The 27,912-nt window shown below is 52.4% G+C and overlaps 1 protein-coding gene across 1 annotated transcript in view; it reads left to right on the top strand.

The window, feature by feature from the left end:
* The first annotated feature begins 1,359 nt into the window (after positions 1-1,359).
* Positions 1,360-27,912, top strand: part of IGF2R (insulin like growth factor 2 receptor) — a 94,944-nt gene continuing 68,391 nt past the window's right edge. Inside the window, exons 1-2 of the mRNA XM_053668727.1 lie at positions 1,360-1,703; positions 18,353-18,492. Of these exons, the coding sequence (XP_053524702.1) occupies positions 1,555-1,703; positions 18,353-18,492 (289 nt within the window). The 5' untranslated portion in view covers positions 1,360-1,554. The remainder of the gene's footprint in view (positions 1,704-18,352; positions 18,493-27,912) is intronic.

Below are 27,912 nucleotides of genomic sequence, written 5' to 3'. Positions count from 1 at the left end.
CACATAATTACCTGCTCAATAAATGTTAACTATTATTGAATCATAATTATTTGTATGTGTTTGAATGCCAGCTTTGCCACAACTCAAATTGTCTTTGGGTAAGTTACTGCACGTTCTGTGCCTCCCACTCTCATCTGTAACAAGGTTCCCAGCTCATAGATTTCTGGCTTCAAGACTGTTACTTGCTAGCAGCATCTGGGAGGGAGCAAGCATGAAAAAAAGACGAGCTGTTACCATTGTGATTATACTGTACATTTCATTTGCTCTAAGAGAAGGGATATTGAGTGCAAGCCTCTTTACTTTCACTGTGCCTGGTTTAGAGACCTCACATGGCATGGAGTCCCAAAATTTTGGGTGCACCAAAAAGTTTGTTTAGTTTATTCCGGACCATGGCTCTAGTAGTGCTTAGCTGTCTTTTAACTTCATTCCAGACAATTTTGTTAGATTATATTGTGACAGCTGTTGTATCAGTGCGTGTTAACCCCCCCCACCAAAACTGGTACATTTTTGTGTAACCATTTTGACATTGAAGATGGAAGATATGCACTATTTTTTAGCATATTATGCTTTATTTTTTCAAGAGAGGTAAACATGCAACTGAAACACAAAAAAAGATTTGTGGTATGACTGATCAAATGTGTCAGAAGTGGTTTGCAAAGCTTCTCGGTAATGCTTTGCTGTGGGGCTGTCTCATGCATTGGAAAATGTTTAGCAGCAGCCCTCTCCTCTACCCACTAGAATCTAATCGTGTGAGACAGCCGACAGACTCAAACTATAAATAAAAAATATGTCTTTCATCTTATGGGGGGAAAAAAACTAAACAGACTTTGGTCAACCCAATACGCAAATAGAGGAATTAACAAAGATTTGCTGAGTGGCACTGGCTTGAAAGCTACACTTTTGCTTCTTTTACAGCTCATGGTCTTGTATTTGTGCCTCCTTCCTTTTTGTAGGGAGCAGACACACAAGAAATAACATTCCCACAGGAGGTTGTGCGAGGCACCCCTGGGCAAATGTTGGGAAGCCCCCGGCACGGCTCCAAAGTAATGCAGCGGTGCAGTGCCATTCACGGCTGGGTACTTGAGGCCTCTAGTGTCTCCTCCCCGTTTGTCAAAGTAGGGAAATGGTTACTCCAGGTTGGGAAGCACCCGTCCAGCAACTCAGAGAAACTGAGGCCAGGCCAGGTCCCCAAGCCAGGTAGCCCCCAGCACCTGCACACCCCGCCGCGTGGCTTCGTACCCCGCGCGTGGGGCGCTCACGTGACCACGCCTGGGCGGAGCCCGGCGGGCGGGGGATCACCTGAACAAGGGAGTCACGTGAGCGGGGCGGGGGAGGGGGCGGTGCCGGGCTATGGTCACGTGACGCGGTTCCGGGGCCGCTGCAGCCGCCGCCGAGCCCAGCCGAGCCGCGCGCCCCTCCGGCTCTCACTCCGCTCCCGCTCCTCTCGCGCTCTGCTCCGCCTCCACCCTGGCGGCGCGACTATGTCCCGGGCGCGGCCCCCGGCAGCCGCTCGCCGCTAGTCCCGCTCCCACCGCACAGCCCGGGCCCGGGGCGATGGGGGCCACCGCCAGCCGGAGCGCCCACCTGGGGCCCGTGTCCGCCGGTCGCCCGTTGGGCTGCCTGTTCTTGCTGCAGCTGCTGCTGCTCGTCTGCGCCCCGGGGGCCGCGAGGGCCCAGGGCGCCGAGTTTCCTGAGCTGTGCAGGTGGGTGGCCCGCCCGGGCGCAGGCTTCGCTCGCGGTGTCCCCGGCGTACAGCGGGGCTGGGTGGGGGGGGCGGGGGCGCTTGGGGGAAAGGACTGGGGTCCTGGAGTCGCTTCTAATCCAAGCTTGGGTTCCCTCTGCCCGGGATGGAAAGTTGCCCGCTTGGTGGTGAAGGGAGAGACACCGAAGGGGGGGACGCGCGCGCGCGCGCACGGGCGGGGGCGCGGGGCGCGCGGCGTCCTGGCGCTGGCCTGGGGGCTGCTGCCTAGCCACTTGTGGCTGTCACTAAGTCCGGGGTTGCTTTGTGTGCCAGCGGCGGCTGCCGCGCGACCCGTCCGGGTGACACGCCTAGGAAACCCTCACGCCCAGCGCTTGCCCTCTCGCAGCGGCGCGCCTGCGAAAGTTGGAGGACGCAGGAACTACAGCTTTGCTTTGTTCCCGCTCCACGTTTCCTCCGAGTTCCACGGGCGCAGCTGGCCGAGGCCCCTGAGTGTGAGAAGGCTCGCCCGCACAGATGGCCTTGGAGTTGGGGTTTTGGTTTCATTTACTGATTGAGTTCTTCCCCGTGGGTTTTCCATTTTTTCTTTTAGTAGAATTTCCACAGAAAGGGTTTTTTTGTTGTTGGAGGAATTTGGGGTGGTCATTCTGTGTTGGCTTCCAAGACTTCGCCCTTCGCTTCTCTGAGTCTAACTTCCTGTCTAATGGCTCACATGATGTCATTGTCTCATGTGGATCATTCTAGTGGAGTCTTGCTCTGGGGACCATGATTGTAGTCGCTGGTCCCATCCAGAGCTTTTCATTTTCTGCGAGGGCAGGGCATCCTGGGGCTGGGGAACTGCCTATGCTGAGAATTTTCTTACCGACCTCTGGACTATTTAGGATCATGGAAAATTAAGCTTAAAAAAAAAAAAAACTGGTAGAAAGGAAGCAGGATGGAAAGTTCAGTAAGGCTAGTGAGCAGTCCGCAGTCTCTCCTGGCACTAGCAAGTTATTTCTCAGAATAAAGTGAAGTTGTGTCCACCGTGAGCTGAACTTTGAGTTCGTGGTGAGCTTAAGGGAGTCCATCAGAGATGGATTTATTAGCACCCCCCACTCCCATTCAGAACTTGCAGCAGAAATTATTACGTTAAAGAGTAAGGCTGAGCTCACAGAAGAAACTGTTTAGAAAGACCCATACTATTTCTTTTCTCCTTTTGTAGGGGGGAGGGCTGCTGGAGGAGACTTGACTGCACTTCGTTTCTAGGCCAGTTGTAGGCCAGTTAGCTGCCCTGGGATGTGTGGTTACTACAGACTGCAGTTTATACATACAAGGTCTGGCGGCAGCAGCCGACATGGTAAGAAGTTTCAGAATAATGGCTGCTGCGGCCAAGGCCAACCTTATCGTTAAGAGATTCACCCAGTTGGGCTGGGGATGTTCAAGTCTTGCTCTTGCTAGCAAATTGGAATTTACTTGTTAATAGTTAAGGTTAAAGTGGACCTCCAGGGCAGACCCATACTGTGTGACTTGAGTGGGGGAGGGTGTCGTACTTTTGTTTCAGTTTAGCGGTGGCGGCGGCCTGAACCTGCTGCATTCCTCCTCGTTAACCTCATCTCCAGGCAGAGCTTGGACTCTGGGTTTAGTAGAAAGTGGCCTTTGTATCTTTAAGTGCTTCTCCCCATTGTTGTAGGTGGGCATAACTTAGCACGTGCTGGAGCACTCTGATGGGTGACGTGCCTCGTATGATAAATGTGCCCTCTGCGGCCTGAAGATATCTTTCAGGTCGATGTGTTTACTTGTTCGTAGGACAGCAAATCCCCCAATCAGGTCAGAGGGCTTGCACACATTTCCCCCTTGTCTGTCCTGCTCTGTGGCTTCACACCGAGGCCTTTCCAGAGCCGCGTTAATCTCTACTCTCAACCTAGTACCTGCCAAGTGAGGCTTTTCTGTTTGTTTCTGTTTCGAATGGATAACTTGGCCTAAATACCTGTTAAAACATTTTTTTTGGGGGGGGGAGGTGGGGTGTATATGTGTGTGTCAAAAATCTGTATTTTTTGAGATAACGTTGGCTAAAAGTTCCTTAACTTGAGCACTTGAAGTGTGCTCGAGTTAAGGAAACGTGAATGGGAAGCCATTCACATTCATGGGAATGTGAGCTGATCATTTGTTTGAAAAAAACCCCATAAGAAAAGTTCTCCGGGACATCACCGAAGCAGACATGTTAAGCTGCCTCCTCAGTCCATTCCTGGGCGTCCATTTGGCTGAAATGTAAACGGCTCACCCCCGTCGCCAGTGGGAGTAGGAAAAGGCTGCTTCACCTATGGCAGCAGCCACGGTGGATGCAGGGTGCCTGCCAGATGCTCTTCGGCGGTCATTTTCCATTGACGTTGTTTTTCAGTGTGGTTTGGTGCCCAGGGCGGTCCGCAGAAACTCGTCATCCAGGCCACAGATTTGGGGTGCCCAGATACTGCCCAGCTTTAACTAGAGTCTAAACAGTAAATCCTCCTTGCTTCCCAAACACGGAGCTGGAGTTCTGGGGTACAGCCTTGCCTCTAGAATCGTAGAGGGGCTTTTCCTCTGCAGTCCCTTAGGACCAGGAGGAGGGAAGTCTGAGTCTGCTGCAGGGGGCCCCCAGATGGGGGCAAACCTTTGGGGTGAGCAGCAGCCCTGACCAATCCTGGGATGAGGGTGCCGGGCAGGGGCACAGTGCCGGGCACTGGCACTTGCTGGGCGGGACTGTTTCAGCAGCAGCTTGAACTACACTCATGTCCATGGAGAGCACAGGCTGCTGCTAGCTCTGCACGGAAAAGCAGGGAAGACCCAGGCAAGTTTCCCAAAGTGCATCTGGCTCTACATGGCACTTATTTAAAGCGCTTGTTCTTTGAAGCAACTCAGTTCTATTTCCTAGGCATCACGATTGTGCCAGGTGGGCACTGTGCGTGGAGGAAGCGGGTGAGTCTTAACCACTCAGCTCTTTCTCGGGAGGCGGTGTGCCAGTGGAAAGAACTTGCCTCCTGAGGCCAGCGTGACCACAGAGGTCTCGAGGCCGAAGCAATGGCGTGCTGGTGAGGAATGTGAGTGTCATTGGACCAGGCCCAGGGCCGGGAGAGTGGCAAGGGCAGAGGCCTGGCCGTGCAGAGTCACCACAAGTGACCGCAGTGCCCTGCTTTTACTCATTGCTGGGTGATTTGCACTTTCTAAGATACTGTCTTACACACACAAAAGGTTAGCTTCCACCCTTTATTTAGGTGTTAACGTCCTTAATGAGCGAGGCTTAACAGTTTGTACTAGTTATAAAACAATGCATCAGGGCTGGCTTGATTTAAGTAGTTAAGTACTTTAAAATTTATTCAGAGCAAGGTCTCCCCCGTCCCCCAATTGTCTGGGTATAAATCCTGGAACTTTTTATTACATTGAGGACAAGAGGATAATGAAGCCAGCTGGGAGTTGAGGTTGGTTTAGTTGCTGTCTCTAGATTTTTTTCCTCCTGCAGTTTTTTTTCCTGGAGAAACAATGCTTATATGCTTAATTTGGGCCACATGTTAAACTTGGACCCCATCCATTTGTGTGTGTACATTTCTTGCAACAATAAGTGTGTAGAAGTCCAAGATGGTTAATTATGGATACATTAGACCACATGCATTAATTCTTAGAACGACCTCCTGACAAGATCCCGGCAACAAATTCCTGATTGGGCTTCACATCCCTTATCAGCGTTTCACAGAGAAATCTTTAAAAGCTGGGGTTGAGAAAAATAATGCGGACATTCTCGTCTGTATTTTGATCTTGGCATATAAAACTGAATTGTGCAGGGCAGACAGAATTCAACAGGGTCCCAGGACTGGGACGAGCGGCAGAAACTAGCCTGTACCTTTGCAGGTACTGTTCTGTTCTTGCTATTCAGCGTCCGGGGACCGAGACTTCCTGGGAGTGCCCCCCGTGGGTCCTGAGTGCTGTGTGGCGAGGTGGAGGAGCTCAGATTGGGAGTGCTCGTGGGTCCTTTGTGTTTTCCTCGTGGCCAACTCCTGAGCAGTGAGGGACAGAGGCCTGAGTTTATGCTGAGTGTCTCCTCTCCCTTAGTCCTGGCAAGGTGACACAGGCTCCCTTTACTCTCCACGCTGTTCTTAAGCATTTCTGAAGCTGAGGGGAGAACTGGGAGGGGCCGGAGCTGGAACGGACACACCTCCAGTGGAATGTCACACCGGGATCCCAGAAGATCACGTTGCCCTTGGCCTTGACTGCTCTTGCCAGGGAAGGAGCTGCCACGAACACCTTCATCCCTTGTTTTTGTTAACTTTAAATAATGTCATCTTATTTTTGATTTTGTTTTTAATCCAAGAGTAATGTACATGTTACTTGCTTTTGGCTATTATGAATAAAGCTGTTGTGAATATTTGTGTACCAGATTTTGTGTGGATATGTGCCTTCCTTTTTTGGGCGGGGGGTGGGGAGGGAGCGTTTAACTTTATGGGAGCCGTCAAACTGTGTTCAGAAGTGGTTGTCCATTTTGCATTCCCAGTCTGAGGCATCCATATGTCCTGCATCTGCCAACACTTGATGCTATCAGTCTTTGTAATTGTAGCCTTTCTTAGGGGTTCGCCGTGGTGTCTCTGTGTGGTTTTAATTTTCATATCCCTGCTGACTCAGGATGTTGAGTATTTTTTTCTTACATTTATTGTGATGCCTGACGATTTCGAACATCATTCATGAGGTGAATTGACTGTTTGGACATCTTTTGTAGTGTCTGTTAAAAACAATGGTTTGCCCCGCATCCTTTAAAAAATTTTTTTGGGGGGATCACCTTACTGGTGTTAAGAATTCTTTATGTATTCTGGGTACACATCTTTTCTTAGGAATATGTAATGAGTGTTATTTTTTCCCTGTCTTTGGCTTGCCCCTTTTCATTTTCTTAATATAGTCTTTGGAAAAAAATATATATATAGATTTTGATAAACTTCATTTGATGTTTTTTAACGGTTTGTGCTTCTTGTAGCCTAAGAAATGTTTGCCAATCTCGAGGTTCCTCAGCCTCAGCACTGTTAACACTTGGGCTAGATGGCTCTTTGCTGGGGAGGCCGCCCTGTGCGCACGGTGGGGTGTTGAGCGGCACCCCCGCCCAACTCCAGTTGTAACAAGCAAAAATGGCTTCACAGTTTCAAAGGCCTCCTGGGCTGGGCAACAAAATCACCTCCAGCTGAGAGCCAGGATCGACTCTGCGGTCCAGAGGATTTTTCTCCTAGTTTTATCATTTGAACTTTCTGCTTAGCCCTAGAATCAATTTCTCGAGCTAGTTTTTCTGCATAATGTGAGGAAAGGGTGCAGTTTTTTCCGTTAATACATCTAGTTCTGTTTACTAATATTTTCTGTAGGGTGCTCGCAGCTGTTTCTAGGGGTGACTGGGCGGGAATGTTCTTCGCTGTGCTGTTCTTGGCTGACTTTGGTATCAAGCATATGTTTGCTTTGTGGGAAGAGCTGGGTAGATTTTAGTATTTTGTAGGCTGTGCAACAGTTTTAGGATGGAGTCGACATTTTGTCTTCCTTAAATTCGGGTGGAACTCCCCAGTGTGGCTTTGTGGAGGCAGCGCGCAGTGGTGGGGGAGTTTGGATTATAGTTTCAGTGTCGTCTGCTTTAGCCATTCAGGTTGTCTGCCATTTCTTGAGCCAGTTTTTGTAGTCTGTGTTTTCCTACAAAATTTGCAATTGTAATTATGTATTCCCATATAAATACATAGCATGGTACTTTTACACTTTTGAAAATACTTCTCATATCTGTAGGTACATTAGAAAAATTCCTGATCTTTATTTACACAGTTCCCCCTTCTTAATCACATGTACTCTAAAGGTTTACCTTTTGTAATCTTTGCAAAAGAACTAGGGTTTTGTTTGGTTCACCATCTCTGTCCTCATTTCTTCTTGGTTTCGTTAATTTCTGCTCTCTCTTGCTGATGTCTGTGTCCTGTTTCTTTTCCTAGTCTGAGATGAATTTAAAGCTGTGTGTTTCTTTGTTCTGAGGACCTGGGTTTCGATGCACAGTTTTTTAATCCTTCAATTCTTGAGTGTTTCCTTCTTGGACCCAGAAGTTCTAAGTACTTCCACTTCCTGGGCTCACTAGTTTTTTCAGCATTTGTTTCCCCAGGTGAATGAGTTTTCCCCGTTGTGGTCCGTCGTGGTGTAGTTGACTGACGTTTCCCCTGTGGCCTAGCACCTGGTCAAGTTGAGGGCGTAGTATGTGTTTGGAAAAAATGCTCTGTCTCTGGGTCAGAGTTTCCAGTTTCCCTCACTGTGCTTCCCGGCCTGTCATAACTTGTTCTTTGCCCTGCTCGGTTTGTGTTGCCCACTCGGTATCCGGCTACCGCCCTGGACCAGGCTCCTGCAAGCGTCTCGAGTCCTCTCCCTCAGCTTAGTGGGTCTCCTGGTCGTCAGCTCTTCAGCCTCTGTTGCAGTTTTTTTGGTGTGTCACGAGGTTTCCAGGGGATGTACATTAACCACTGTGCTTCTTTCTTCATGGATGTCCCTTGGAGACGACGCAGGCATGATCCGCTCTCGTTGCTCCGCTCATCCTTGCCCCTTGGGCCCGGGTTCTGTGTTGGCATCTGCAGTCTGGCGTTTTCAGGGTGCTGGTGCCCTGTGACCACTCCTCCTGGACGTGTGCTGCCCGTCCTTGTGCCGCGGCTGTGCAGAGTCACGTGGAAGCAGTTGGGGGAGCTTGGCTCGAAGCTGTTTTGGGGGAGGCTGGGGGGTAGGCAGGGCGTTCCTCAGGCTGGCGACTCTATGGCTGGCTTCCGAGTCCCAGTTGCTTGTTCGCCCTCCCCATGATGACCCCCAGCCTGTTCCTGCCAGGAGACAGCTGCTGGGGCCCCTCATGATGGCGATTGGCAGGGCACAGCGTGCTCTGCCTGCAGCTGGAGCTGGAGTGTGGCCATGCAGCTCCCCACTTTCCTTTGGACCTCAGGTCCCTCCTCTGGAGAGAGGGGCCCTGACTCGCGAAGTTGCCGCCCTGGGTTTGAAGGCACACTCTCCCCTTCGCTGGTGGTGGGGCCCCAGGCAAGTCAGTGGGCCTCTGAGGTCTCAGTTTCCCTCTGTGTGCAGTCGCGTTGTCCCGGTGGGTGGGAGAGCTGGAGTGCTTTTGGGGGCTGGCCCCGCCTTAGTGTTCGTGAGTGGTGAGGGTGGCAGAGACCGCTTTCTCCTTGTGGGGGGGGGTGCTGTGTTAGATCAGAGGTACTTTCAGCTTGTTGCTCTGTACCCCCAGGTTCCCATCAGTGGCTCGGGGTTCCTGCCTCAACCAGAGAGCGTTCCTTTTTTATCTGTGTTATGTATTGGTGCTCCACGTAAGAACCCTTTGGAGAAAGCAACGTTTCCATTATTTAAAAAAGTTTTGAAACCACGGACTGTGTGATTCTCAGGCTTCCTTTTGCATCCAGAGTTCTGTGGTTTCGAGGTATGTATCCTCCAGGATTCCTGCAGTTGTGAGCAGCAGAAAGCCCAGCTCAAATTCCCTTACACAAGGAGGAGCTTGAGGATGGGAGGTGTGGGATTTGGGCCGGTGCCAGGTGCCATATGTCGGGCGGCCTGGGGCCCTTTCCTGCAGTTTTCTTGGCTTCGTCCTCCTTCCTGTTGTGGCTGCTGCAATTCTCTCGGAGTCGAGAAGTCTCAGCCGACTTCTGCCTGGGCCTCAGTAGTCAGCAGGGGCTCCCGCCCTCCCAGCCCTCCCCAGGTGGGAGCAGGGATTGAGAACACGGCCCCAGGGGATGAACGCTTCTCTAAGTCAGCTGCTCTGCACAGGGGTCATGAGCCTCGGGTTCCCCTGGGCTATGGGTGCCCGAAGCTCCGCCAGCAGTCCACCTTTGAGTGTGCATTCCTAGCACAGAGGCTGGTCCCGAGTCCTCCATGCTGGGGGAAATCCTAGGCCTTCCAGTTCCTGTGAAGGTTGCCCTTCAGATCAGCTAGCAACCTCTGGTGGGATTTCCCTTTTCATTCTGTGCTTTTAGATCCCCTGGGGCAGCGCGAGTGGAGTGGGGGAAAAGGGGCAGCTCCCCAGGCCAGGAAGCAGATTCCTACACGTCCTGTCTTTCTGTTCATGGGGCCAGGAGAGTTGGAGGAGGTAGAGATTGTGAGTCTTCATTTCTGTTTTGTTCTGGCACACACGGGGAGCAGGGACAGATCAGGGAATGTGGAAACAGTGGAAAATGGCTTTGGAAACTCGGTCGCCCGTGGGCGGCCTGGGAGGGATGTGTAGGAGCTGCCTGCCTTCGAGTGGAGCCTTGTACTCTCAGTCTGTGCGAGGCATGCACACATGTGGAGGGCTCGGTCAGGAGTGGCGACTGCTGGAGTTTGACCGTGTGTAACATTAATTTTTTTGCCATTTGTGGATTATCGCTACTCTAACCTAGTTAGACATTGTACTTTGAACCACTCAGACATTCATTCCAAAACACTGTCTTCTACTGAAAACAGCACTCCCCCCACCCGCCTGCCCCAGCAGCCCCCGCTGCTCACCCCTGGCCTTTAAACAGAAACCTGAACCACCAGCATGGAGGTGCCGGAGATGTGGGTTCCTAGAAGTGACAAGGGCGCTGCTCACCGAGTCACCCTCGGGCCCCTCTGGGGCCCCGCCCCTGCCGTCTGCCGGGGAAGAGTTACCACAGAGCGAGAAACCAGCAGGCTTGCTCTTCTGTCTTTTTAGAGGTGCCCCCAGTAGAGGCGGCCACGAAGGACGGGAGGGCGTGGACGGTGCCGCTGACCTGAGAAGGGCGCTGTGGCGGGGAGCCCCGCCGACACGCTCGGGGAAATGGCAAAGGGGCCACTGGGGCTGGGGGGGCGCGAGTGACCCAGAGGAGGATGGAAGGAGCCGGGCTGGGCCCTGAAGGCCATCCCTGTGGTGCTGGCTCCTGTTCTGAGGGTGGAGGGAGCCTGGAGGACTTGGAGGCGAGGAGGAGAGACACGGGGTGGGGGCAGCGGGGGTCTTTGACAGACCGGGTGGGAAATCACAGCAGGCCGGACTGCGTTGTAACCTTGGGGGTGGTGGGAACGGTCCCATTCCAGGTGTTGGAGGTGAGGCATTTGCAGATGGTAGGTCACAGGGTGTGAGAGACAGGAGAGACTTGCTCCGTGCAGGGAGGGGATAGAGTGCAGTTTTCAGAGTGGGAAGGGCTGAGGAAACAGCGGGGGGGGGGGCGAAGAGAAGGGGCTCTGTCTGGCCAAGTTGCTGTCGAGATGCCTCCTAGACATCCCGGTGGGGGGCGTCGGGCAGCACTGTGGGCTGGGGACAGCGAGTGGGGGCTGCCACTGCACAGCTGGAGACCCCTGGGTGTGATCTCCGAGGGGCGACGACGGGAACCAGCGGGGAGGCTCACGAGGGGCTGCCGAGGGGAAGCAGGAGACCGTGATGCCCTGGAGGAAGAAAGTGGTCAGGCGCGTCACCCTGAGCACCCCACACCACAGAGACCCAGCACTGACCTGCGGCCTCTTTGTGGAGGCCTTGCGTGACGGTGACCCACATTTCGTGGGTTGAAAGTGGGGTTGGACTTGAGGGAGGATGGCAGGACAGGACGTGGAGACAGCAGGTCTGGGCCCCCCTTCCGGGGAGTTTGCTGTGACCTGGATCAGAGAAGGCGGTGGTCGGTGGTCGCTGTGCTGGGAGGAGGGGTAGGGGAGGAGGGGTGGGGGAGGGAGTGCTGTACCCGTGGGAGCGCTCCCGGAGAGGAGGAGAGGAGGAAACCGCCTGCGGGAGTGAGCTGAGGGCTGGGGCCAGGAGGACGCAGGGCAGGGCCTGGGGGCCGTGACTGGGGGGAAGGCAGAAACGTGGTAGATGGAAATGTGAAGTTTCTGGGTCTGTTACCTCAGTGCACCAGTCCTGCCAGATCTCCCCCAAGGGTAGCAATATAGCAAACGGCTGCTTTTCCGCACAAGTTACTTTTAAGTGGTGAGCAGCAGTGTTCTCGGACTGTTCCCTGAATGTGCAGGGCGTCTAGTTCGTTTGCTCAACAAATGCTCCTCCTGTTCATTTTCAAATCTCTCAGGGTTAGGTGAGATAACGCTCTTCTGCGGGGGGTGCCTGATTCAGCACCCAGGGGTGTGCGTGTATGTGTCTTTTTCAGCTGGGTATCAGGTGTTGCCGAGTCCCAGGGGCCGGTCTGACCCCTAACCCCAGCATCTGCAAAGCAGAGAGTTTCGTGCGTCACCTTCTCACCCCAGTGAAAAGCTGGCCCCTTCCCAGGAGCTAGGAAGGCTGACCCCGCTCCTGGCAGGGTGGGCTCTGAAGGAAGGACTGCATCCAGGAGGGGTTCCTGGGTCACGGGCGACGCCCGGCTCGGGGCTGGGCAGGCTTTCAGGGCAGTCCGATTCAGACATCTTGTAATTAAGGAGGTTCAGCCTAGAACCCAACCCTTCCTTATGCACAGGAGGGACGGAGTATGAGAACACCCAGATGATTATGCTGACTTTTAAAGCACCCTCACAGAGCAGGATTTGGGGTGGACATCCTTCCTGGCTTGGTGCTGGAACTGCAGAGGCACAGTAGGCATTGGGAGGGAAGGCAGGCCAGGCCTTCTCTTGAGCTTTTTGTCTTGGAGGGACAGGGGCCTGTGTGCTGTGAAGTCTGCTCCGCACCTCCTCCTGCAGCAGGAGTCCCCGAGGAAGAGGGACACCACCTCCCCCCCCCCCCCCAGCAGTTTTAGGCCCAGCAGGTCTCTGTTCTGGTGGCAGCTGGGACAGGCTCGGGGCAGTTCCAAGGTGGCTGTCCTGTCCCGAGTAATCCCGGCTGTGTGGGGGAGGTGCCTGGTGTGTGTGTGTGTGTGTGTGTCTGTCTGTCTGTCCTGAACCCCGAGGCAGCAGGGAGGGGGTATGTCCTCTTCCTCACTGCTCCCCTGCCTCAGTGCTGAGCTCCACCAGCTCTGTGGAGTTGGCCCAGAACAAGGTCCTGTCCCCCCCTTTTGCTCGTTCTTTGCTGGTGTCACGTGACATTCCTTCAGGAGGCCCCAGAACAAGTCACCTTTTTTTTTTTTTTTACTTAATTTTTAGCAGTCTGAAGCCTTCAGCTGGTCCAGATGAAGCCTTCAATCATAGTCTCTTAGGTGCTCTATGTTTCTGGCCTCGCCTTCCCTGGCAGTGGCCTTTTGGGGTGACTCAGGTTTGTAGGACACTGGGACTCAGAGAAGACGGGTGACTCACACAGCTGGTCAGGGTGTGACTGGGTCTGTGGGCCTGTCCCTCCACTGCCATGCCCTTTCCGGGTGACATGCACGTCCCTGTGTTTCATGAGGCTCCGTTAGTCACACTCAGGCTGCTTTGCCAGCCCCCGCTGCCCACCCGCTGGGGCCCAGGTTCTGGTGCTGACCCTCTCGCTAAAGGACTTCCTGCTCCCAGACCCCATGGGACCACCAGGGAAGCGCGAAGACTGTCTGGCACTTCTCACCTTGTTTTTTTTCTTTCTCTTTCTTTTGCAGGTCCCATATCTTTTCCACAGCTTTGTGGGTTTGTTAGAATAGGAAGTGAAGTACTTCCTGTATGAGCTTGGGCCAGGCCGTGTCAAATGTGGTGACCCCAAGCCTTCAGATCGGGGTGCGATTGTCAGGCCAAACCAGATCCTTCTCTTTTGGTGTCAGCCGCCGGAGTCTGTTGGCGGCAGGGGCGGGCAGGGGTGGGGGGAGGGGCGGGGGCAGGGGCGGCTTGTGCCGCAGATGCCCATTTTGGAACCTCCGCCTCCCTCTGCACCCTCCTTTTTCCCGCCCTTCCCCCCTTTTCTTCCCCTTTTCGGTTGGAGAGAGGCTAAGATTTTTGAAGGGTATTGGGCTGGATGTATGAGCTGACAAACTCTGACTGTGATAAGGGGACAGCAGGGAGCCGAACAACTTCCTGAGCGTCCCTTTGAGGGCTTGGAGGAGGGCCAGAGCAGGAAGGTCTTTTGATGTTCGGATGGGAGAGTTTGCGTTCCCTCGTCCCCCAAACTGTGGATTTGCTGCTCCCTCCAGATTCGGAAAACCAGTCCTCCGGCCAGCGACCACACTGTGTTTGTGGTGTTCTTTTTTTTTTTTTAAGGAAGCCAAATTATAGATTTACGCATGCTTATTAATTTTACTAGTGATTCCATCATGCCTCCATCCTGCTTTATATACCAATAATTGTAGGCCAGTAATAAGATGTTTAACAGCTATGGGACCATTCCCGAGACCCCAGGACTCCCCGGGAATCAGGGACTAACGTATTTCAAAACCTGACGGACCCTGAGGGCTGTGCGCACCCCCACCCGCCCCTCCCCCCCAAGGCAAGGGACAGAGCAAGAGCTTGTGTGGCCGGGAAGGAGTCCAGGTTTCCAAGATATTTTTCTTTAAAGGGTTGGGTATACCACATTTCATAATTGAATTTTATATACTGCATTTTAGATGTTAGCTGGTTTTAAAATGAAAGAATCCCCCATTGTATTTTACAAGGTATGGCAGTTTCACTAGTATTTGGTGATGACATTTGTGAAAACTTGAGCAGCGTCACGGTAAGACACCAATGTCACATGCTTAAGAAATATTGTCCAGTTACCTCTCTGGCGGTTTTTGTTTTTTTTTAAATTTTCTTCGTCTTTAGGGCAGGCACCCCACATCCAGTGGAGGTGGCCCCACATTTCTCCTGGGTTGCTTCCTGAGCTCCGGGCGGCCATGTGGGCCAGCGGAGACCGCGACTTGCGAGCTGCCCTGGGCCGGTTTGGTCCCAGCCGGGACGGGTTCCAAACGTGGCCTTTGCTGGAGCAGCGCTGGGAGAGCCGGCCGCCTTCCTGTCTCTGCGTCGGCTGACAGTGTGCTGCTTGTGTGCTGCCTTCTCGCTGGGAGCCTGCCAGCGCCTTTCAGGATATTATGAAATTTAAACCAAACGAGGTTAAAATGGAGCCTCTGTGCCGTGGAGCGGAGCGGACGCGGGCTGAGTGCCGCCGTCCATGGTGGCTTCTTGGAGGCTGGGGGTCCTGGTGGGGGCCGACAGGCTTCAGCTTTCTTCGAGGGAAGGGCTCAGCCTGGGAGCTCAGCGTGCCCGGTGGAATTAATGGGCCGTGTCCAGGGTGTATTTCAGCCACACAGGCCACTTAAAAAGCAGAGCTCTCTTAAAGTGATTTGCCTTGGGTGTGACTCCCATAACCACCCCCTCCTCCCCCGCCACACTGGATCCGATGGTTTGATTGTGGACTGTTTTCTGAGTTGCTGATCAAACTCACCCTCGTACTCTTCCTGTTGGGTTTGTGAAGGGCAGTTCTCTGTGCCCTAGGTAGGCACGTTTGCGGACAGTGAACCTGGGACGAGAACAGTGTGGACGTGTTTCTTCTTGGTGGAGTCCTCGCCAGCTTGGCTGCAGAGCGAGGCCAGTGCAGCCGCTGGGAAGGGACTTGACAGCCTTCCCTTGGAAACCAGTTGGGTGAGGGAAGAGGGATGGCGGAAGTCTGTCCCTGGCGTTTGGTAACCTGAACTGTGCAAAAGACAGAGCCCAGCTGGACTGGGTGGGGAGGTGGAAAGGGCAGCAGGAGTCTGCCACTGGGGAAGGACTTGAGCTGGGGCAGGTGTGTCACCTGCGGATCGGCGTGACAGGAGCGGCCTGGACCTCAGGTTCTCAGTGCTGACTCAGGGGCTGCCCCCAGACGGACTCCCTCCCTCTGGAATCCTGAGTGCAATGCCGAAGCCATCGTTTCAGCGGCATTTGTTGTCACGAGATTGGAACTCTAAAGTTTTGTGGAATATCTGTCCAGGTTCAGTGTTGTCATCAGAATTAAATGTGTCTGAAAAGTTAAAGAAGCTTTCAAGCTCCGAAGTCAGTGACACAGTTTTCCGCCGCAGTGGAGCATTTGCCCCTGAGGCTCAGATGGCCGGGCTAATTCCTGGCCCTGTCATTGCGGGCGGCTGGGGAGCTTGACCCTTCTGAGCTGCAGGCTGGGGCTCCAAAGCTGGGGAACTCAGGAGTTGATCCGGTGCTCTGATCCGGTGCTCAGAAGGTGTGAGCTCCTGGAGGGGTGCTGTGTGTGTGGGGGTGTTCTCAGCCCTGCCCGCCCGCCCGCGGCCAGGCTTCCTTCTCCCTCCTGCAGTCTGGTGCCTGCCCAGCACTCTCCCGGGGTGGGGGGTGGGGCGGGCAGATTCTGTCCTGAGTGGCCCTGCAGCACAGTGAAGTCCCTGAGGAGGTCTGGCCTTGGGTGATGGGGGAGAGGCCAGTGGGGTGGTGTCAGAGCTGCAGATTCAGATTTGGATGGGGGGTGGTGGGAGCCAGCATGGCCCAGAGGACGTGTGTGTGTGTGTGTGTGTGTGTGTGTGTGTGTGTGTCTGTGTCTGTCTCTCTCTCTCTCACATTGTCAGGTTTGCTTTGAAATGGATCTGGGCTTTTTGAGGGAGGCGACACTGGGTAATTACCTTTTACACTCTGGAAAAGGAGTAGAGTAGCAAGGACTTTGCTTGCTTCTGCTGATTTTCAGAGCCAGGGTTCTTGCACAGATCATTTTGGGTCCAGAAGAGCAATTCTGACTGTGGATCAGCTGCCTCCTTCGAAGATGTTGCCTGCTTTTCCTGAGGCTGGGGCGGTGGACAGGACCTCTGCGTGCCGTCTCCTGTTGACCGTCTGCCTCCTTCCGCCTTGGTGGCCCTCGCTGGGGGCTCGGGGGCTCGGGGGCTCTTCGTCCCCTGTGCCCCTCAGATGTGATGAGGGACAGCCTAGAGCCCCAGTGACCCTGACACGGGTGTTAGAGTTTCAAGGGAAGGCTCAGCGGGCTTTTATCCTGTCTTCAGGATCTGCTTGCGTAGCAAATATGTTTCAACCATGCGTGTGTGTCTGTGCGTTTGTGTGTGAGAGTAAAGACTACATTTCCACAAAGCTTGCACATATCTTCTTCCAGAGGTTTGTTTCTTGCCAAAAATTAAAAATTTAATATTACAGCTTAGCTTTCTCTTTGATCTAATATGTTGGTCTCATTTTTTTGCTGTTTTTTTCCCTTGTCTCGTGTAAGCCCAAACTGCTTAAGTTTTCTGTGAGTCTGAGTGAGTGGGTTCCTTTGTGTAGCAAGTGAGTCTCACTCTCGGGTCCCCTCATTATGGCTCTGCCCGTTCACTTCAGGTAGAGAATTTTCTAGCAGATAAGCTTTTGGACAAAAGATTACTCTTCCTTAAAGATATCATTAAATTTTATTTGGTCTATAATAATTTTATTGTTTCTGAAACCCTTTTCTGGTTCTATAATATGGTCACGATGCTTTTACATGCTAGCCTAAATTTAAAGAATGATTTCAGCCTAGGACATTCTGGCAGCATGGCTTCTAATCTGGCAAGGACTCTAGCATCATGTAGTTCCAAACACGTAATTTTCTTAAACAGTGCTATCAGATATTTAGATGACTTCCAAGTTTATTATGAAATAGTCTTTAAAAAACATTTACTACCAGCAGAAGCATATCTAGATAATAATTTAATCCATCGGGTGTGCATACCAGAATACACAACAGCTTTTGGAAAATGTTCCATGAGCTTTCAGATAAATTATCTCAACCCAATGATTATCCCTGAGCCCCCAGTGATACAAGGCGCTAGGCATGCATTTTGTTTCAAAACAGACTCAAGTCCGCTGGATTCCGAATGTTTCGAGTATTGATGGCCTGCAGATGCCTTGGTGTGGCGTTTAGGAACATGCTGTTGCTGTCCCTTCTCACGTGATGTGACTGAGGACTTCACCCAAGTGTTGCAGGGTGGGGTGTAGGAGAGACGCCAGACCGGAGGGGCCACCCTGTGGTGCGTGGGTCAGCCCACCCCCGAGAAGAGCCAGGACGCAAGGTCTTCTTACCCAGGGCCCCTCCTTTCCTACTCCCAGGACCCCTTGCCATTTTGATGAAGCGCGAGAAAGCAGATGTGGAATGGAGAACAGAGACGTGATTGAATCGAGCTGACCCTTTCTTTCTAGGGACCCTGGTTTTCGGAGAAGCAGGACAGTGTCCCCCATTTTTCTCCTTTTCTTCTTTTTTCTGCTCTCCCCCCCACACACTGTTTACATCTCCCTTGTTTAAATATCACCTCTGCAAAGACAGCAGTGGAGTGATGTTTGTTAAGAAAAGCATAGCATTTCATGGACTGTGCAGATTTCTTTAGAGTTGGTTCCTCCCGGTCAGCTCGTTCCAGAGGGACACCTGTGTGCACCTCTCGTATATTAATTATGATCATGAAACACCGTGGGGCCACTGCTAAGGTGTCACATTTGATGTCTAGGGTCCTGGAAGAACTCAGTCACAGCCACTGCGCTGTGGCTGTAAGAAGTCAAGAGCCAGAAGGAGAATGGTCTTTCACTCTGCAATTAGTTTTTAAGTAAAATAAAGTAAAAAAACACTCTGGCTTTTCAGCATTCCAGTGTGATAGTCACGGTTACCGTCTTATATCAACATGATTCTTGAGCAATTCCTTATCTGAGTTGGTATTCTTAAGTGAACAGTAGAATTTTAAGAATTTTGATGATCGTTGAGTCTCAAGGTGGCCTCCGGGTGGAGTGAACCAGAGCAAAGCGGTGCTTAGAGATTTCTGCTCCAGCCGCGCGTCCACCTCACGCGGTGGACTTGAGTATTCCTGGACAATGCAGTGGTGGTAGTTTTAAGCAAATGTGGCTTGAATGTTAAATTAGAGAGAAGTTTAATTATTGGCACATCACTGACAGTGACAAATTGTTCTTCTTCCTTTCTAGCTACACCTGGGAAGCTGTCGATACCAAAAATCACATGCTTTACACAATCAGTGTCTGCGGAAGTGTGAGCATGGCCCAGTGCGGGGCGTCCAGTGCTGTTTGCCTGCGAGACCTGAAGACAAACAGCTATCGTTCCGTGGGTGAGTAAACCGGTCTTTAGGTGGCTGGGAGTGCAAGGTCCAATTCTGCAAAAATGACTCTCTCTCTATATGTATAGCTGTCTGTGCAATTGCGTGTGGTTAGAATCCCCGATGTGCATTTTATGTTTTATCAGAGATAAAAGGGGTAACAATTGAAATGTGTACTGTGAGGTCAAATTAGGGTACTTCCGTCTAGAGAATCGAGGTTCAACGGGCACACCACCAGAGGCTTTGAAACACGGGACACCCGGCTGTTGAGTCAGGGGCACGGCCTCTTTTCCCTTATACCACATGTGCAAACACAAGGCCCATGGCCGAACCCAGCCCTCCACCTGGTTTTATCCAGCCCGGCACCTTGTTTCTGCCTGGCGGCGGCACCGAGCTCCTCACCCCTAGTTACGGAGTCATTACCTTTGCACAGTCATGAAATTACATTCGGTCCTTTGAAGGCAACCGCAGGCTGATGTGGCCCCCGGTGAACATGAGTTTGACACCCCTGCCTTAAATTGTCAAATAAAAAAAATGACATTAGCCAACACTTCAATAGCTGTTGGTGTGAATGAATCAAAATTAAATGTATTTTTTTCATCAGATAGGCAAAAAATATATTTTTGGTGAGCCTCAGAGTGTTAGTGATTGGTTTCCATGTGCCGTGAGATGGGAAGGGTTGGAAATCGCTGATCTAGTGGATACTGTGTAGTCAGCTGTTAGGAAGAATTATGCGCATTTGTACTTGTTGACCCAGAAGGATGTTTCCTGTACGGCTCTGCATTTCTCCTGCTTTCCTTAAGCCGGTCTCTACTTTTCTCCCTCCTTCACCTCATTCCCTCTGGGGGCCAGCCCTGTCTCCCCCTGCCCGATAATGTTCTTCTTCTGTGGCCCCTGGATTCTCACGCAGTCCGTATGCGCCGGGGGGGTCAGCAGTGGCCATCAGTGTTAGGGTCACACTAAAAATTAAGCAGTCCTAAGGACGGGCAGTCCTGGAGAAGAAAGTGTGGAGCGTTCTTCCCTATGGCTGGTTTTCTCTCTCCGTGTGCCCTTCTTTGGATCAGGGTCCCTTTCCCTGGGGAGGACGATGGGCCTGAGGGGACTGCCTGACCGGGTGCCAAAGTGCAGATATGCGGGGCAGACTTAGAAGGAGCTGGCGTCCTTGTCCCCGATCTGGCGGTGTGGACGTCCACCAGGGCGGCCTGACGGTGTGGTCGTGGTAAGGGGCAGTCCTGAAGCGGGGGTGGCGTGGGACTGGGAATGGGGTGGGACCAGGGTGATGCAAAGAGGGCGTTAGGCAGGTTTTTGCAGGGTATTTACTGTGGTCGCTCTGCTTGTCATTTTGAAAGGAAGTTCCCAACACTGTGTAAAAGGTCTTTTCAACCAGCCGTGTCGTAGTTTTGGCCAGTGAAAGTGTGTCTTCCGGTTTGTGGTTGTCTGGTAGAGTGTCACGGACACAGGGGAACACCAGGCACAAACAGGTCACAGGAGGGTGATTTGTGAGGCTGGCGTGGTCGGACAACATTTGAGAATGACCGGACCCTGGCAGGAGAGGGGACATATGCTGGGTAGGTAGTGGGTTTATTTTCGATTCTCCGCAGTGGTCGTGGGGCAGGTGATCTGATAAAGTGCGATTTTAGGAAGCCGGGCCGATGGAATAGCGGAGCTTGGTCAAAGGAGAGAGGCTAAAGGTAAGTAGATGAGTTAAAAGCTAAGTCACAGGGTGGCGTTGGTACAAACCAGCAGTGTGCAGTGTCACTTTCCTCCCAGGCACATGGGACATGCCTTCCCCAGACCTTCACACTCTCCTAAAGGGAGAGACGGTTGGCTAGACATGGTGACCTTCCCAGCACTGGCCCTCACCCCGCTGTCCTCAGCCAGGAAAGCAAACTAGGAGGAGTGTGTAAAGGTGACTTTGATTTAGATCTGATTTAGCTAATGTGTGTCATACAATAGACTACATTTGTTTTTGTAACTAAATTTCTCCTGTACTTCAGTACAGAGGTGTTATGTTTCAAGTAAAATCTCATTTAGTTTGTTCGGCAACTTTTCAGAGTAGGTCATTCATTGCCCCCATTTTATAAGCGAAGACCCTGAAACATGGAAGGACCACACCACTCGCCCGAGGTGGATGGAGCCTCTGCTCCTGCTCTGGGCCAGGGTGTCGCAGCGTCACAGAGACACGGAGACTGTGGCAGGGTGAGGACGGGAGCCGTGAGAGGGAGCTGCATGCCTGAGAAATGATCTGTTACGAATGTGCCACGAGGGGAAAAATGGGGAGTTTGAGAACAGCCACAAATACCGGAGCTCCCGATAAATCCAGAGGAATGGGAGAACTAGTGTGGCGACAGATCCAAATATATGTATATGAGAACTTGATTGATGTCATCAAAATTTGGGGTGTAATTTAGGTATTTTCCTGTTGGCAAACAGCATCGGCCCTCTCCATATCATGTAACAGAAATAACACATCAGTTAAAATCAAAAGTAAAAAGGCAACAGAACATTAGGGGAAAAAAACCGAGGAAAATAGAAATATAGTCTGGGGGAAATGAAATCCCTCCGTAGAAGACAAGACAGGCAGCCTGGGAGAAAAGCGGCAGTGCACAGAGGAAATCCTGATGGTCAGTGCCACTTTGTCAGCAAGCCAGGTGTAAGTGAAAGTCAAAACAATAGTGAAATCTCGCTTTTCCCTCTGTCAAACTGGCAGGAGTGGAAATGGTTGCATCATCCAGGGTTGGCAAGGAGCCCGGACACGGGCACGTTGGAGCCCTGCCGTGGGAGGGCGGCGTCCACAACCTTGCGGAAGATCGTTGCTGGTGTCAGTTTCATGGTGCCCACGGGGCAGCTGTTATCCTTGGGAATGAACATTGAAACCTCCACTTCGGTTTAAATGGTATTGCATGATTTTTGATTAAAAAATGAAGCATTAGTTCTTCCTTAGGCAGATGATGCTGTTACACAGGTAAATCTGCCAGGGTCTAGCAGTCGTTTTTATGGGGCCTGGGAGGAATGTTCGGTGCCTTTTACAGCCTGGATGACTCATCTCAACCATGTTTTAAAATGACCAGTACGTCATATAATATGTTCGATTTCTTTTTAAACTACTTCAGATGTGTGATCTGACAATTAAAACTTAAGCACTAATAATAATTCTTAGAAATGTAACACTTTAAACATAAACATGATGAACTCGAAGTTTCCTTAGTCTGACACTGTTACACTTTAAACCAATTGCTCAGTCATCACCTTTGAATGGGGAGTTGTGACGGTCAGTGTTGTATGTGTGAAAACACTGAAAATGTCCCCATTCCTCCTAGCCTCTTACATATTAGTACTGTGGTTTCAGTGCCAGGAATCTGAGGGTTAAAAGCTCCATATATCCATCTTGGAAAGCCTGTCACCAGCCCGTTTAACTGACGCAGCGCGCCCACCAGGGGAAGTGGTCATTGAGGTCACTCACCACCAAAGCCGGCAGGCTGTCTTCTCCTGGGCGACCTGGGCAGGACACGGGGAGCCCATCCGATTGTAGTTGCTGTGTGCAGCGCCTTCTCTCACTCACGAGCCGGCCCTGACCACAGCTGGCTCCTGTGCATGTGCTCAGAAACCTGTAGCCAGTATGCGGGCCGATCCCTGGACTAAATTTTGAACCTCTGACGGTCAGATGCGAAAATGTCTCCTTTTCCTCTTAAGCCCTGTGTTTTGTTTTTTTTTTTCCTTAAAAATCATGTAACTCTGTTGGACATTTTAAGGTATCTGGCTGAGTTTTAGATATAACTTATGTTTTTGCCCCATGTATGGTCTCTCCTAGTAGTCTGGCAATATGCCAGATTTTAAAAGCTATTTCCATATCCTACTTTTGTAAATCTTAACCAATAGTGGAATTGCTACCATCCATAGGTTTTTGTCCAATTTTTTTTTTGTAGCGTTGATTGTGACAAACAGTAGGCTGGGACAGCCTAACTACGGGGATGTTTCAGTAAATTATTCTGATTTGCTTGGTTAATTCACATCTTAAAAGATGGATGAATAAAATATTTAAAAACAACCAACACTTAATATTCATTTATTTGTAACAAGTACTCGAATGAATCAATCACTGAAACAGACAAAAACTCCTTTTCCACGGAGCTTACACAGAAAACAGCAGTGGCTGAGTAGTAGATTCAAATGTGATGGATGCCGTAAAAAAGGGAGGGAGGAGAGTTCGGAGCGCTGGCGGTCTCAGGGGAGTGTTCGCGGATCTTACTCGGGGACCTGTTGCTGAGAAAGCGGCATTTAAGCGAAGGCTTGGAGCTGAGGGAGGGAGTGAGTCTTGTGGCTCTTGGGCCGAAAGCCAGTGCAGGGGAGAAGGGCAGGTATCTGAGGGGGGTAATCGGTGGTAGCAAGAATAGAAATCTCTTTTTAAAGAGTGTTGATACAAAGAGCAGAAAAATGAGGCAGTAGCTTGGAGGGAACACCCGGGTAGAGAGGATTCTTTTTCAATTTGGTGACACAGCATGTGATATAGATATAGTCCACCTTGAAGGACACGACACAATAAAGACGCGAGTGGGCACTGAGAGAAGCCTTGCTCAAGCACATGGTCACTAGCACGGAGAGGCCTGCCTGCCTGCCTGGCAGGCTCTGACGGATGTGTTGGCGGGGCCCAGTGGCCGCGCGGCGGGCCCCGTAGTCGCCCGCAAAGTGGGGCTCCCCAGGCCTTGCAGCCTCAGCGAGGCCGAGTGGCGAGCTCGGCTGGGCTCGGCCGGGGACGCCGAGGGTTGCAAGCGAGGCCTGGCAGGCCCGGAGCGCGGCCTGGTCTGGTGGGCTCTGGAGAGCGCGGCCTGGCGCGCAGGGTCTGGATGACCCGGCGTGGCCTGGCCTGGAGAGCGTGGCCTGGCCTGGCGGGTACGGGCGAGCGTGGCCGGGCGGGCCTGGCGCGCAGGGTCGGGAGGACCCGGCGAGGCCTGGGTGGTAGAGCGTGGCCTGGCCTGGCGGGTACGGGCGAGCGTGGCCTGGCGGGCCCCCTGGTGCGCAGGGTCTGGAGGACCTGGCGTGGCCTGGCTGGTAGGGCGTGGCCTGGTCTGGCGGGTCCTGGCGAGCGCGGCCTGGTCTGGCGGGCCCGGGCGAGCGCGACCTGGAGGGCCCGGCCTGGAGAGCTCTGTCTGGCGGACCCAGCGCGCGGTCTGGCGGACCCTGCGCGGTCCGGAGGACCCGGCCTGGAGACCGCTGTCTGGCGGAATTGCCATGGTCTGGTGGACCCTGCAAGCACGGTTGGGTCTGGCGGGCCCAGGCGAACGCGGCCTGGCCTGGCGGGCTCGGCCTGGAGACCGCGGTCTGGCGGGCTCGGTGCGCGCAGCCTGGGCTGGAGGACCCTGCCTGGAGAGCGAGGCCTGGAGGACCCGGCGCGGTCTAGTCTCGTGGGGCCCTGCCAATGAGGCCTGTTCTGATGAGACCGGGCGAGCTCTGCCTGGTCTGGCGGAGCGGACCTGGAGAGCGCGGTCTGGAGGACACGGCGAGGCCTGGTGGGCCCTGGAGAGCGCGGCCTGGCGGGCCCGGTACGCAGGGTCTGTAGGACCCGGCGCGGCCTGGCTTGTAGAGCTCGACCTGGTCTGGCTGACCCGGCCTGGAGAGCGCCGTCTGGTGGGCCGGGAGTTCGTGGCCTGGTTTGGAGCACTCGGCCTGGAGACCGCGGTCTGGAGGACCGGGCGCGCGCTGCGCGGCGCGCTCTGGAGGACCCGGCGCGATCTGGCGGGCCCGGCGAGCGCGGCCTGGTCTGGCGGGCCCAGCGGGCGCCGCCTGGTCTGGCGGACCCGGCCTGGAGAGTGCGGTCGGGTGGACCTGGGGCGCGCTGTCTGGCGAGCCTGGCGCGGTCCGGCGGGCCCAGCGCGCGGTCTGGCGGACCCAGCGCGCGGTCTGGCGGGCCCAGCGCGCGGTCTGGAGGACCCAGCGCGGTCGGGCGGACCCGGCCTGGAGATCGCGGTCTGGAGGACTCGGTGCGGCCGGGCGGGCCTGGGCGAGCGCGGCCTGGTCTGGTGGCCTCGGCCTGGAGACCGTGGTCTGGCCGGCCTGGCGTGCGCAGCCTGGTCTGCAGGACCCGACCTGGAGAGCGCGGCCTGGAGGACCCGGCGCGGTCTGGTCTGGTGGGGCCCCGCCAGTGCGGTCTGGTCTGGCGGACCCGGCCTGGAGAGCGTGGTCTGGCGGGCCCGGCGCGCGGTCTGGAGGACCCGGCGCGGTCTGGCGGGCCCGGCGAGCGCGGCCCAGCCCATTTGGCGCCGTCCTCGGGAGCTGGCCGTGGGCCTGGCGTGCTGGCCGCCGCCCCGCAGTCCTCGCCCGGCTCTGGTCCGGGGAGGATGGCCAGGCTGGCCGGTTGCCGCGGTTGTGTGCCGCGGTTGTGTGCCGCGGTTCGCAGCGGCCTCTCCCTGAGTGCCCTGGTAGGCAGCCGGTGTCGGCTGCCTGGCGGAGCGGGCAGAGGAGGAAGATGAGATGGACCGGCGGGCGCGTTGCCGATGGGGCCTGATGCTGAGAGATGCCGGTGCCGCGCGCTGCGGCGGCAGAGCTTGGCCGGATCTCTCGCGGCCTGAGACCAGGGCCTTCTCCTTTCCTTTTCAGGGTGGACCCAGCAGTTATGAGGAGACCCCAGGAGCTCTGGGCACAGGGCCGGAACGGGCTGCGGTATGGGGGGATAGGAGGTGTGGGGGAGGGTCTTCAAGATGGGGGGCGGCTCCTCAGCGCCCTCTTGTGTCCACAGTGCGCAGCTTCCCACTGGTTCGCCCTCCCTGTCTCTTGGAGAGCAGGGATGTGGGGGCGCGCCGAAGCCCCGCCCCACCACCGGGCCCCGGACACTCCCACTGTGGGCGGGGCCTCGGGCGCTGTCCACTGGCGCTGTCCTCGGTCCCGAAGCCTCAGCAGGATTTCTATGTCCTTTTAGCAGAAAAACGATTTTCTAATGGACCTCGGGAGTTTCCGGCAGACCCTTGTGCGTAAGCAGGCAGGACAAAGAACCGCTGATCTGTCTGCTTGATGACGTGGGGCAGCTCTAAAACCCGTCACGACTTCTCCATTTGGCATCTTAATTTTCACCCCCCCCCCTTTTTTTTTAAAGTGATCTCAGCCTGCGTGTTAAATTGGGCCAGTTACACTCCTGAGTTCATGATATGCACTGATCATTAATCCTTGGACTAACCTTTTTTTGTTTGTTTGTTTTTAATCAGTTGTTTTGAATAACCACTGTTTCCCTTCCTCTTTCACTGGAAGTGACGGTTAGAACACGTCTACGGTTAAAGGTTTTATCCCTTCCCTTCCTTCCCCCTCTACCTCCCCCCCCCCCAGTGCGGGGGTATGTGATTGATGTTTTTACCCTTTTTTGGACTTGGGTGGTAACAACAGTATTAGGCTGCTGAAAATCAGCTCTGTTGTTACCTTTCACTGTGGTTCATTCCTTCAAACTCATACACAATATTATGTGGCTCTGCCAAAGTGAATTTACTCTTCCATTGATGGGCATTTGGGTTGTTTCCAGATTATTGCTAGTGTGAAATACACGAGCTGTTCTTTCATTTGTTTTCTGCTACATGTGTGCCTGGTTTCCTCTGGTGCGTATGCCTGAGATTTGAATAGCTAGGTCATAGGGCCCATGAATATTCAATTTTAGGGCGTAATGCCTTGCTGACTTAAGGTAGTGGTTGTACCAGTTTACACTTCCAACAGAAACACAGGAGAACTCTCGGGCTGTCTCTCCTCTAACATTTGGTGTTTAATATTTGTCAGTGGAATTGCTGTAATTGGTATGTCACGTGGGCTTGATTTGCAATTCCTTGTTCACTAGTGATGTTGAGCATGCCTTCATATGTTTATTGACGCATGTTTCCTTCTCTCTGATACGGCTGGTCGATTTTATTTTATATTCAGTAACCCATTCACCTGACCTATTCTTTCTGTCTAGAAGCTTTAGAATCTTCTCTTTGCCATTGGTATTAGAATTCATCATACTTTGACTAGGTGTGAGTTCTTACAAACATTTTAAATTGCTCACCTTTTGTGTTCTCTGTCAGAGGTCATCTATTGTCTTTTCCAAGAATTATAATTTTTTTGTTCTTTGTGTGTGAGTATATGTATTCTTTGCCAGCTCCGTGTATCTTCCAGTTTATAACTTGTTTCTGTTTTCTTTAAGCTATTTTTTGATGAATATACATTTTTATTTGTATTTATTTTAAAAGTAACTCAGATTTATTGATATTTTTGTAGTTAATGCTATATTAAATATATTTTTACACAAAGGCCAAAAGATAATTAACTGTATTTTCTATTAAGAGTTTTAAAGTATGTTTTTTTATGTTTATGTCTTTAATTTCACTTAAAATTGGTTTTTGTATATCAGTAGTAGGTAATAATCTGATTTTACCTTTTTTCTCACATGGATTGCCATTTTGTTTCCATTTTCATTCACTGAACGTCCTGCTTTGCTCACTGATCTGTTCCTTGTGCCACAACATGAACTTTTGATTTGCACAAGTATCTTCTCTGTTCTCGTCTCGGTCTCTATTCTAGTCCATTTGTCAGTTTATCTGCTCCTGTGCCAACTACCATCATGTTAATATTATATGGATGTTTTATTCTGGATTATTACAGTAATGCCGCAGGCAAAGTGAGACACGATCATCCTACCTGTGGACCATTCCAAAAAATTTTGATTTTATAAAACATATGATGGGAAGGTATTGAAGCACTTTAGTAGCTGAGTTATAGATTCTAAATATACTCATGTATTGGGTTGGCCAAAAAGTTCATTTGGTTTTTTCATAAGATGGCTCTAGTAGTGCTTAGTTGTCTTTAACTTCAAAGCCATTGGTTAGACTGTATTGTGACAGCTGTCATATCAGCATGTGTTTAAAAAAAACTTACCAAACTTGGGGAATTTTTGTGCAGCCATTTTTATGTTGAAGATGGAAGAAAATATGCAAAATTTTTGGCATATTAGGCTTCATTATTTCAAGAAAGGTAAAAACGCAAGAAGAGATTTGTGCAGTGTATGGAGAAGGTGCGGTGACTGATCGACCGTGTTAAAAGTGGTTTGTGAAGATTTCGTGCTGGAGATTTCTCATTGGACGATGCTCCCCGGTCGGGTGGACCAGTGGAAGTTGATAGTGGTCAAATGGAGACGTTAATTGAGAACAGTTAACATGATACGATGTGGGAGATGGCAGACATACTCAAAATGTCCAAATCAGTAAAGCTACTGGTGAAAATGAAAAATGTGTCTTTTATTTTTGCAGGAAAAAACCACACAAACTTTTTGGCCAACCTAATATCTTTGGTGATCACAATGATGCAAGAGGGATGGAGTGGGGGGTGTTGAGGGACGAGATGGGAGTGGCGTTAAGGGGACCACCGAGGGGAGGACCGGAGTGCAGGGCTGAAGTGATAGTGGTCACCATAGTAACAGACATG

This window comes from Artibeus jamaicensis, unplaced genomic scaffold, assembly GCF_021234435.1.
Source record: "Artibeus jamaicensis isolate MK-2021 breed Jamaican fruit bat unplaced genomic scaffold, CSHL_Jam_final contig_497, whole genome shotgun sequence".
NCBI classification, from domain to species: Eukaryota; Metazoa; Chordata; class Mammalia; order Chiroptera; family Phyllostomidae; genus Artibeus; species Artibeus jamaicensis.
Note: the sequence above shows the minus strand (reverse complement) of the source record. Positions and strands in the feature narration are given on the sequence as shown.